Source organism: Eulemur rufifrons, chromosome 8 (genome assembly GCF_041146395.1).
Source record: "Eulemur rufifrons isolate Redbay chromosome 8, OSU_ERuf_1, whole genome shotgun sequence".
In the NCBI taxonomy this organism is placed as follows: Eukaryota; Metazoa; Chordata; class Mammalia; order Primates; family Lemuridae; genus Eulemur; species Eulemur rufifrons.
The window spans coordinates 115,527,634-115,538,977 of record NC_090990.1 but is presented as its reverse complement, the minus strand read 5'-3'; the positions used below and the strand labels follow the sequence as shown (position 1 = coordinate 115,538,977).

General features: G+C 43.7%; 1 protein-coding gene across 4 annotated transcripts in view; it reads right to left on the bottom strand.

The window, feature by feature from the left end:
- Positions 1 to 1,631: 1,631 nt before the first annotated feature.
- The window catches only part of SORT1 (sortilin 1), a 69,020-nt gene continuing 59,307 nt past the window's right edge, over positions 1,632 to 11,344 (bottom strand). For 2 of the 4 annotated variants that reach the window (XM_069480872.1, XM_069480873.1), the window contains exons 15-21: positions 9,261 to 9,450; positions 6,240 to 6,356; positions 5,210 to 5,318; positions 4,335 to 4,433; positions 3,711 to 3,817; positions 3,300 to 3,423; positions 1,632 to 3,105 (exon numbers count right to left, since the gene is read on the bottom strand). In XM_069480872.1, coding sequence (XP_069336973.1) covers positions 3,091 to 3,105; positions 3,300 to 3,423; positions 3,711 to 3,817; positions 4,335 to 4,433; positions 5,210 to 5,318; positions 6,240 to 6,356; positions 9,261 to 9,450 — 761 coding nt within the window. In that variant the 3' untranslated portion in view covers positions 1,632 to 3,090. The remainder of the gene's footprint in view (positions 3,106 to 3,299; positions 3,424 to 3,710; positions 3,818 to 4,334; positions 4,434 to 5,209; positions 5,319 to 6,239; positions 6,357 to 9,260; positions 9,451 to 11,344) is intronic. The other 2 variants (XM_069480874.1, XM_069480875.1) reach the window with 1 other exon arrangement.

Below are 11,344 nucleotides of genomic sequence, written 5' to 3'. Positions count from 1 at the left end.
TACCATCAAGCCTGGGAGGTTACACGATGATATGTTATGTTTTACCTTCAAAGATATGCTCCTAACATGAGTAGGATAAATTAGAAATCTTTTTTCTTTTTTTTTTTTTTAAGAAGCTGTAGTGGATTTGGGCTGTCTTACTCTCTGGCTGAGGGCATACATTTGTGAGTGAGCAGGCTAATAAATAAAGCTAACTGGCCAACAAAGGGAATGAGCCAGGCTTGCTAGCAGTCCTCAGACCAAATGAACTAGCCAGCCAGGGGTGAAAACCAGGAGGGTGGAGGGGGAGCCCCATCAATGGAGATTTCTCTCCTGCACTCCTGAACACTACTGGGGGAGTGGCCGTTTCTAAAGACATATTCGAAATTACCATTACTTACATTTTCAGCCACGAAAAACAGGAGAATAGAATTTTCTGTTCACAAAGATGGCAAAAAGATGCTAAATACTGCTCTGAGAGAAATGCCATTGCTCCCTGTCCTGAAGAACAGCAAATCATCTATAAGAAAGAAGCCCTGCTCCAAGGAGTCAGCACTTGCCTAAAGATTTTCACGATTCTGGAGACAACCAACCAGCATTGCTCATAACATACACAAGGACCCTGGACAATTCACTCAATTTTGGCTCCTCAGCTCCAACACAAGGAAGTTGTGAGGTTCAAATGATATAATAATGCTAGTGAAAGTGCTCTGAAAATTGTCAAGTTCAACAGAAATCCCAAGTATTATTATAAGCAAAGAACCCTAACCTTATGTGGTTAGAGCAGAACATTAACTTTCCTATATCTTGAAACCAAGAGTATTACCATATATTGGCACATCCACCCATCGTGGGTACATGCTGGGAGAAAAGGTGTGTGGTGTAAATAGGGCTTTTCTGGACACCAAATTCACTTTGGGCAGGAAGTGAGGGTGGGACGAAGGCTGACACTTTCATCATTTGTGAGCTGGCATATTTTTGGAATTATTTTTAATTTTAAAACTATGCAAAATGAATGAGCTAAAAGACTAGTGTATTCTAGCCCTAACAAATATTAATTTTCTTCACAAAAACTGCCCTAACTCTATTTTCTCACTGAAGCTCCCTGACTCATTTAATCTTACTGCAGTTTCAAAGTCTCTCAAAATCTCCATCCACTCCCTCCTCCACTTTCCATGCTGCTGTTAATCCATTCTGGGGAGGAAAGAATTTTTAGCCATCTGCTCACATTCTGACAAAAGTTAATTTGGCACATTTACTTTTTACTGACTTTCTCACCACAAAATGAACTAGCAGCAAAATGGCATCTACCAAAGAATGTCCCGATCATAATCACTGGGAGAAACTATGACCAGCACAGTAGGTACATTAAGACCAAAAATTTACCATACTATATTGCTGTGTAACAAATATTCAAGCTGTATTAAAACTAATTATTGCTGGCCAGGTGAGGTGGCTCACACCTGTAATCCTAGCATTTTGGGAGGCCAAGGTGGGAGGATTGCTTGAGCCCAGGAATTGAGACCACCCTGGGTATAGTGAGACCCCATGTCTACCAAAAAAAAAAAAAAAAAAAAAAACCACCACCAAATAAAACCTAGCGGGAGTGGTGGCACATGCCTATAGTCCCAGCTACTCGGGGGGGGGGGGGGGGGGGGGGCTGAGGCAGGTGGATCTCTTGAGCCCAGGAGTTTGAGGTTGCTGTGACCTATGATCATGCCACTGCACTCCAGTCCTGGCAACAGAGCAAGACACTGTTTCAAAACAAAAACAACACTAATTATTGCAGCTTTCCATTACTGTATGGTGACCCCCAAATCCACTCAACTACATTCTATAATTTATTTAATTTGGAAAAATATAAACGGGAAACTTCCTTAATTCAAAATATGAACTTAATGTATCAGGCAGAGCATCATCTAGACTGGAAGTGTGTTTTCAATTGGTTCAGCCAAAATTTTCATGCCAACAAATTATGTGGCAAAGCTGGGAAATAGGAGTGGGGACAGCCTGGTAATAAAATTATGATTTTTTGAGAAAAAGCCTATAAATCTGAAAACATCTCTAGTCCTGGCTCCATGTATAACAGCAACCTACGAGGAAGCAGATCAGCAGCCACTATAAGGATTCAACAGGAGCCACAGGGGAAAGGGCGATGGAAGACTGCGGGCCCCAGGGCCACACCGTGCACTCGACAGTCAACTCCGGGGAAGGAACCACTCAGCCTGGGCACACTTCCAGCCCAGCCTGTACCCTGTCCTTGAGCAAGTCCACTGGCACACACACAAAGCACAGTTTGAAAGATCTCAGAAGCAGCAAGGATTTCTCTCGTTAATAGGTGCTAAATCTACTCAATTCTCTGCTGCTCCCTTCTTCCTGCCCCAAGTTAAAAATATTGCCCTGTAAGTTTTCCTGATTTAGTGTGTTGGAAGCACATGGTTAAGTTAGTTGCCAAAGGGCAATTAACAAGGGTATTGCCTAATTAAACAGGGGAAAAGAAAAATCACTGTGGTCTATGGTCCCTTAAAAAAAAAAAAAAAAAAGAGGAAGCAGGATCTGTGTGAGGAGCTGGTATGCAGTGTTCTTGGAGTGGGGCTGTCCCCAGATGGAGAAAAGCTGGCTAGGCTGTGCCAGCCACTGCAGCCTCTGTTTCATTTCTGCAGCTGCTTCATGTTGCCAGCAGAGCCCAGGGACAGTATCAAGTACATCGTGAGAGCCGATGCTGGAGTTGGCAGATGCCCTGGGGCAGGTGCCATGCAGAACAAGGGTGGGGTTAGTGAACCAGTCCCTTTGAATTCCATTTCATTTCCCTTAGAAAACAAAAACAAAACCCTCCAAACCCACACTTTGCAAAAAGACAGAACTTGAAATAAAAAGTTAAAGAATTTAAATTTTTCCCCTCTTCTCGGAGCCAATTGTAAAAAGTGCTCAGGGTTCCCCACCCCCACCCTGCATTTCTTTAGTGTAGGTCCTTTTGGCTTTGATGGAAGCAGCAGAAACAGAGCTGGGTCCCTCGCAACGGGAAATTTATTTTCCCAAGTCGGAGCCACAGGGAGTGTAAGAGGTACTGTGGTTCTACCATCCATGCTGGGTCCCAGCTCTTTTGAAGAGCTATTCCAGGAGGTCCTGAAAAGAAAGACATGCACCGTATTATTGACGGGCTACAAAATTCCTATTTTGAAAGCCATCACCCAGTTTCTGGACTTGCCAAATCTTATAGTCATTGTTGCCTTTGCTTCAATTGGATCTTGATCATAAATAAGAGAACAAAGACTTTTTTTGGTATTTTTGGACTACCCCTCACAAAGAAACAGTCTCACCTCATCTGAGTCATCGTGATAACCACTTTTATTTGTGTGGGAGGCTGTGTCCAAAGCATCCACACCATCCACGCCATTGGCCTCTGCATGCTGCTGCAGCACGGAGTACCGATGCACCAGGAACCTGTGAATGGACACTGCTTTAACCTTCATGTGGTGAGCAGGGGTGCATTTCTTATAGGACTGTGGACTTTCCCAGTTTCATACGCTCACAGAATGAGTCATAGGTACAGGAAGCACAGCCCATAGTTAGTTGACATATGAAAAATGTAAGACATGAGATTTGGGCCTGACTTTTCAAGAACATCACTTCAACTACCTAGATTTTGCCAACAGCAGGCTCAACCATATGCCCTTGGCTGGCTTTCTGGTTTGAATTCAGTACCTTTGATTGACTCCCATGTTCCTTACCTTCCTCCACAGACATACTTCTTCACAATTAGCACTCCTGCTATGACTGTCACTAGCATCAATCCCACGATGGCCAGGATAATTGGAACAGAATTTGACTTGGAATTCTTGATAAATTAAAACATAAAAAAAAGCTTTTAGGCATGCATTCTAGGACGGCATTCAAAGCAGCCACTCATGCCCCTCATTTCTCTGGGAATGAGCTGCAGTCCCAGGGCACTTACTGATGGTACTTTTCCAACCCCCCAAGATGAACCATCTCAATGTTACCAGGAAAATATTACAGCTAGTAGAGGGTAATCTGAGCTCCCACTGCCTTGAAGCTGCAAACCCAAGTGGCTTCCATGTCAAAGTTATACTAGAAGTCTTGGCAACTGCCTAGATCAAATATGGTAACCGTGACTGTTTCACATTCCCACTGTTCACAGGTCTTGGAGCTTAAGTGTGGAGCAGGAAAGGGACACTCTGATAATGGGGTAAATGATCCACAACAGGGCCATTGGGAAGAAGCTATGTCAATGCTATATCAGGAAGTCCATTATAAGACACCAAGATTTACTTTTTTAGTTAATTGTGGGTATGTTTTTACAAATAAGCCTCATCAGATCATTGCATGTGACCTACCTGCTTCTGGGTGGGAGATAGGGAGTGTGTGTTTTCAGTGTATCCAAGAGGAGGCGGAGCTGGATTCTGGGACAAGCTTTGTCCCTGTGGGCGGGAGTCCTGTGCAATCACACACACAAACACTCTGAGGACAGCCGCCAGGAGTCCAGGGCAGGGGTGCAGAGGAGGAACTTGTCCCCTTACAAATACACACACCCACACACTCTTCTCCCATTGCCTTCTTAATCCCACCCCTTGTCAGTCTCGAGTCCCTCAGAACAGCAGAGCGGAGGACTGCAGAGTGTCCGGCGCAACCTCTCATATTACAGATTAGCAAAGAGGGGCCCACAGTTTTTCGCGCCAAGTCATGCTGCTGGTCCAGTGCTTCTTTATCAAGAGGCTTCCTCTTCACCATATCTCCAAATCCCAGCCAGATAGTTCAGTGCTACAGATGTGTAAGCATAACTTGCTTCTGAATCAAAACCAGTCCATGATTACCATAGCTCAGAGTCTCCTTCATCCACCCTGCCTACCATCCAGTGCTCTTCTCCTCTTGCACAGAACTCCTGGTAGGCCCTTCAATCTTCTTGCGTCTTGTCCCTAAATGACTTTGAGCCTCAGAAATTCCCACAACTCTATGCTTCTAAGACTTTTACAACTCTACAGAATACCATTCACCCATCCCCAACAACAAGAGAGTTTTCAGTAGGATGAGCTTATCACTGGGTTATGTGACTCATCCTTCATCCCATCAGTTTCTTGTGCAAAGGGAAGCCTGATAGAAGTAGTTTGGCCACTCGTATCAGTAACAAAATTCTTGATGCTATAACTCTGATCTTTCCTGGCAGAACACAAAATCCCACTTGGACCTAAACACTAGATCTATTTTAACATACCTGCTTTTCTGAACTCAAAAAGTTGCTTGTGCATTTCTTTTTCAAGTCTTTTACTTCTCGAACTGGATTCACCCCACCTTGGCATCTGTCTCCTGGAATTTTCCGGTACCTAAAAGGCAGAGAAGATTTGTTAACAGAATACAAGGATGTATTCCTGCATTCTTGCCTATTTCCTGGAAACAAGATTTGAAAAGCTGCCGAAAAGCTTCTCATCCTTACATGATTTTTCAGGCCTCGGGAGATGTCCACAGGGATGTTTTGGGAATATTTTGTGTAGTTTCAGGCCTTGAGCAGACTAAGCATCTCTGTCCCTAGCTGTCAGGGACATTCCTGCCCTTTCTACCTCAGAGACTGTGCCAAAGAACTGTGACCCAGGAAAAGCTCATTAACAAGTGGTACAAAAATGGGAGGGGGGAAATTATTAAGGGAGGGAGGTGGTGAGACTCCTCTACAGCAGCACTGTCCTATACGGTGGCTATTTAAATTAAAATTAATTAAAATGAAAAATTAAGTTCCTCAGTTGCACTAGTGTCTACAGCCACATGTGGCTAGTGGCTACCATACTGGACACAGCAGATTACGGAACATTTCCATCGCCACACAAAGTTCTATCAGATGGTGCTTTTCAAAGCACTCTACATTGAGGTGGTGATGTCATGCTGTCCCCAGCCTGGCCTAAGTTGAGCCAGATGAGGGAGGGATAGACATTCATGGCAAATGGGACTGCTTTTCTCGTTCTACCTATGGGCCTCTCGCCTCTCCTCCCCACCTGTGGGCAGTCTGTGGAAGGCAGGGGTGAGGGATCCGGCTGAGCTCACTCCCCAGCCTTCTGCCTCATGGCATTGGAGGGGTTGAGGTCCTCTGATGCAGCAAGCACCCCTTGCCTGTGGTTGCCTTGGCAGCGGGGAGGGAGCATCCCACCAAAAAAAGAGTACTCTAAAATATTGCTCAGATCTCCGTATGGAGAGAAGCAGCTTTCATTCTGTGCAATGATTCACCCATCGTGATAAGGGAGAAAAAGGCATCTCACCCATTTGTTGTCAGGTGCTCTTCTCTTCCGTACAGACAAAACTCTAGGTCATGGCCCTTCAGTTCCGGCTGTTCCACACATTTGGAGTCATTTTCTGGACGGTAGTAGCCAAAATCACTGCAAGAGTCAGCCAATAAAGCACCTTTCAAAGTTGCTGAAAGACAGTAAGTGACTACCAACAAAGGTTTTATGTGGGGCAATGGGACGGTTAACATTACAATCTTGGATTGCTAGGAAGCTGCTCAGGAAGGCCTGCGCAACTCTGAAGAAGGTCCATTTAGGAAAATAGACGTGGAGAGGGCTTTATTGAGGAAAAAAAGTTTATGGGTCAGGCCTAGTGGATTTAGGACTAGCTAGAGCCTGAAGGCTGTGCCCTGCAGACAGCTCAGGCACAGGGAGGGGACCAATGCAGCCTGCAGTGGAGTGGGGACCCACACAACTGAGACGAAGAGGCCACAGAAACAGCAGCATCAGCAGCAGCTCTAAATTCAGGGATACTTGGCAATTCTTTCCTTTCCCTCCAAATATCACTATCATGCAGCTCTTGTAGTATATGTCGAAGTTTTCTTTCTTCTCTACTTTTGTGCCTCTTAGCTTCTTAGACTGTCCTTGCCTCCAACGTGAACACCGTTTCCTGCCCTCTACTCCATCCTATCTTTCCATAGTGCAACCCGCTGCTCTCCTTTCTATTTTCCCCAAAGAAACAATGTCCTGCCCCCTCTCCAAGGCTGGCATCCTTGGCCCCACTCTTCCTCTCTGCCCTGGGACCTTGCTTCATTGATGGTATGAGAGGGAGAATCAATCTCTCCCACTCGGCTGGTGGAGTCCCCTTAGCCTGCATATGTCTCTACCCTAGAAATTATTTCCTTGACCCTCATTTCTCTTATTAGTCAAATTTCTCAAGAGAGTATTTTTTACTTTTCCTATTTTACTCATTTATTTTTTGTTCCATGCATTTTGGCTTTAACTCCCCTCTACCACCTTGAAAATGAATGTCTGAGGCACCCCCAAGGCTCACTAGTCATCAAACCCAGCAGAGTCCTCTTTGGTCTCATTCCCCGTGACCACCTGTTCTGCGGCACCTGACACACCATTGTGCCCCTACCCTCCCTGGTATTGGCAAAGCTGCACTCGCTGTTTCTCTGGCCGCTACTTGCTCTTCCTTCTTGCTACAATTCATTCTCTTGCTTTCTCTGTATATGCTCTCCCTTACTGACCACAACTACTTGTAGCTGCAAATGAAACTTCCCGGTTTTACCTCTCTTGAGCTCTCATCCTCTATTTCAAATACCTGCTGGATATCACCACCTAAATATGCTGACGGAACCTCAACAGAATAAAACATTCAAAATACATCATGTTTTCTCCTCTGTGCCAGGCCCTGCTTATTTCCATACGTTTTCCATGATACTACCTTCCTTCCCTCCATTTCAGTGGAAAATTTAGCCTGAACATCCTCTATCTGGACCCTACTTACTTCTTTGTCATGACTACTGTGACTTCCCCAAGGGCCTATCTTCCAGAACACCCTTCTTTCATCATGCTGTTAGGTTTCTATGCTCACAACAGTCCACTAGCTTTAATGACCCGCTTTCTCCCCAGATGCGCATAATCAAACCCTACCATTTGTCAATGTTCAGCTCAAATGCCACCTCTTCAACGAGACCTTCTTTGACTCATCTCCTTTCAGCTCGAGATGGAATATTTTTTCCCTTCTCTAAATCCCCATGATCCTACCAACTTCTGTTTTGCAGCAAACTTTCCATTTTCACTTTGCAATGTCCTGTGCACAGCAGGTAGTCAACGAATATTTGGGGACTACATAAATGCTGCTTGTACTTCAAGGCTATTCTGAGAAGTAGTTAGGGGAGAGAGTAGGGAGAACAAAAGACGTAGAAGACACCACCCCTCCAACAGCAGGGGGAAATTCCAGTAAGAATTTTAGGTATTCAATCCAAAATTTCTAGGGGAGTATCCTCGCTCATAAAGGACCCACTCCTCAAGCATATGTGCTGTAGCATGAAAGCTTTGGAGCTGAGATGCCAGTTTCACTTTCCAGCTCTGCCACTTCCCACAGGCAAGTTAGTCATGACCTCTCTGTTATGAAATTAAACATAAATTGCTTGGGACAGTGCCTGGTACAGAGTTAGTGCTCAATAAATATTAGTTGCTATCATTACTACCATATTGTTATCAAATAAAATATGCTCTCAAGGATTTGGAGTGGCTTAATGGTGGAACCAAACCTATAAATAATAACTAAAACATAGTAAGTTCTGTAACAGGGACCTATGAGATCTAGATGAGGGAAAACGGGGGAAGGCTTTAACGTGGTGCTACCTGAGCTAAGCAGGAATTCACCAGGTTTGAGGGTCAGCAGGGAGCATGGAAAGACTTCCCAGGAAGAGGAAGGAAGCACACGTGTGATGGCGTGGAGCTCTACAGAAGCATGGCATGCAGAGCAGGAGTGAGGTAAAGGGCCTGCATATGTGGAGTGGAGGATGGCAGAGAACCCTTTGGAGTTTTACAGGTTTATCAACAACCTCTGGCCCTACCGTAACACCAAGGCAATCTGAGTGATATTTTTCCTCGTGGAAATAGAGAAGGGAGGACCCTTGACCATGCCACATACAGCTGTGAGCTGTGCAGGAGGAACCGCACTGGGTCAGACCTGCGTTTTGCTCAGATATGTATTGTGCTGTCACTGCAGTTTGAGAGAACATGACATAGGGGGCATGATTGCTATCTGCCTGCCTTCTTTGTCCAAATCTTTTAGGATCCACTTTACCTACTGTATCTTTTGTAGGTAATACGTTATAATGTTATATAAGGTTATATTATCTGCCCGATTATTAACAACTTTGGTTCCCTTTCTCTGTGCCTCAATTTCCTTACTAAGAAGCAGCAGCTTGCCACTCGTGGAGAAAAGGATTTCAATAATTTTTGGCCCTAAAAGACAACTGTCTTTCACCTCCTCCACCAGGGAAAGGCGTGACAGAGGGATCTGAGGAATGCTGATACCAGAGGAAGTCCTCCAGAGAACAGAGACAGACAGAGGGTTGCTTGGTCACAACATAGTCTCGACCATTCTGACAGACGGATGACTTGCGTAGCCGTAGGAACTGTTCTTTATAGCCCAAAATGCAGCCATCTTCATAATCTTCAGGGTCTGTAGAATGCGCCAGCCATATGGTATAGTCCTTCTCTTCACCTAGAGGACAGACAGACTGTTCAGAAAAGTGCATAGCACAGAACCCACCCACGGGAGGCAGCTGCCAGGCTTTAGGAAGAACAAGGAGAGGGAAAGTGGGAATGTCTGACTCAACCTATTGCTTCATTTTAGAACAGCAAACAAAAAGTTACATTAGTCTAGAGCCTACTAGCAATTGCACTTCTTCCTGCCAAAAGAGGATTCTTTTTATCTCAACATCCATTTGAAGATTAGGAAAAACCTTATTTTGAAGTGGGACACTAAACAGAGAACCTCTCCAGGTCCTTCCAAACTGAGAGGCTGCCATCTGTGTGTCTTGCACACCTATGCCCTCGGTAAGCAAAGTCGATCAGGGGTAAGCAACCAGATGTTCTCCACTCAGGGTCGGGAAGCTCTTTGTTTAGGACAAGACACCAAGCCAAGAGCACAGGTTCAATTTCACCATGTGTTAGTTTACTTCAAACAGAAGGGAAAATATCCTCTTTCTAGACTTCTAACTCTAGTTGACTGGCTCTCAAATGCAGATTGTTAATGACGACAGTTTTTGGCTTAGTATGTCATATCACTTACTCTTGGTAAAAAGACTCAAAGGCTATGACCTAAAGACTGTGGATTAGGTTTTTATCCTTTGGGATATGAAGACCAGCATAGAGCCTGTTAAAGAGCAGGTGCTTAACAAATCTTTTAATGTTGTTAAACTTTAGGGATAACTATAGAACTATCTGCTGAAGGGGGAACTCATAAGCCAGCTCCTTTACAGACTATTTAATGAATTTAGATGACAATGATCCTCAGGTATTAACTCATAATTAAACATCTTGCAGAAAAGTAAGGTCCAAACCAAGACCTCTGCTTCCTTAGGAGTCACTGAACTAACATGCTGAGAAAATGAACCCATAACAGTCTAATAGCCAGGACTAAAATTTAATTAAAATGTCTTGAAACTTTAAGTCTTTTATTGTATTATGCCAACATGTAACTACAGGTCACCTTTTCTCCAAAGTTTTTCTTTTATCCTCCATATTTCTTAGTATAACATCAGCATTTTTGGCATTGGGGTATTGGTTTGCTTGTGATGCTTTAGAAATACCATGTGATGAACATTGTCAGTCCTTTTCTGAAGCTATTTTCTGGGCCTGTAACATGTCTTCTAGTTTGAAGTCACAGAACTTTGAAGTGGTCAGTGTGGGCTTCATTCCTGCTCAGTGGCCATTCTAGGCCTTACCTGTGACTGACATTCAAGCTAAAACTCTTTGCATGAAAACTTCCTCACTTCAACATTTTGAGAAGTGACACAATCAATTAGATGCTCTTTGCAACACACTTTCCTCTAAAACTTCCTTTTATATTTCTACTGTATTTCCCCACTCAGGGGTGAAAAACCCTGAAATGTTATGAAATAATTTTAGACAAACACATGCATACACTATTCTTATAAGTAGGAAAAAAGTCTAAAAGAGATATCTAACAGTGCAAAGCTATACTGTCTTATATGGTAGCCCTAGCCACATTTGGCTGGTCTGAATTGAGATTTGCTATAATATACACTGGATTTTGAAGACTCAGAAGAAAAAAAAATGCAAAATATCTCAATCATTTGTACTACTGCTGACATGTTGAAATGATAATATTTTGGATATATTAAGATAATTCTATTACTAAAATTAATTTTACCTTTCTTCTTACTTTTATAATGGAGCTGGCAGAATAATTTAAATTATATCATGTGGCCCTCATATTTCTCTTGGGCAGTACTAGCTCCAAGAAGGAAGCTGCCTTTCTGATACCATTCCATTACTTGATAACCTACACGGAACATCCTTCAATCCCCTTTCTTTCTTTCTTTTTTTTTTTTTTTTTTTTTTGAGACAGAGTCTCACTCTGTTGCCCAGAC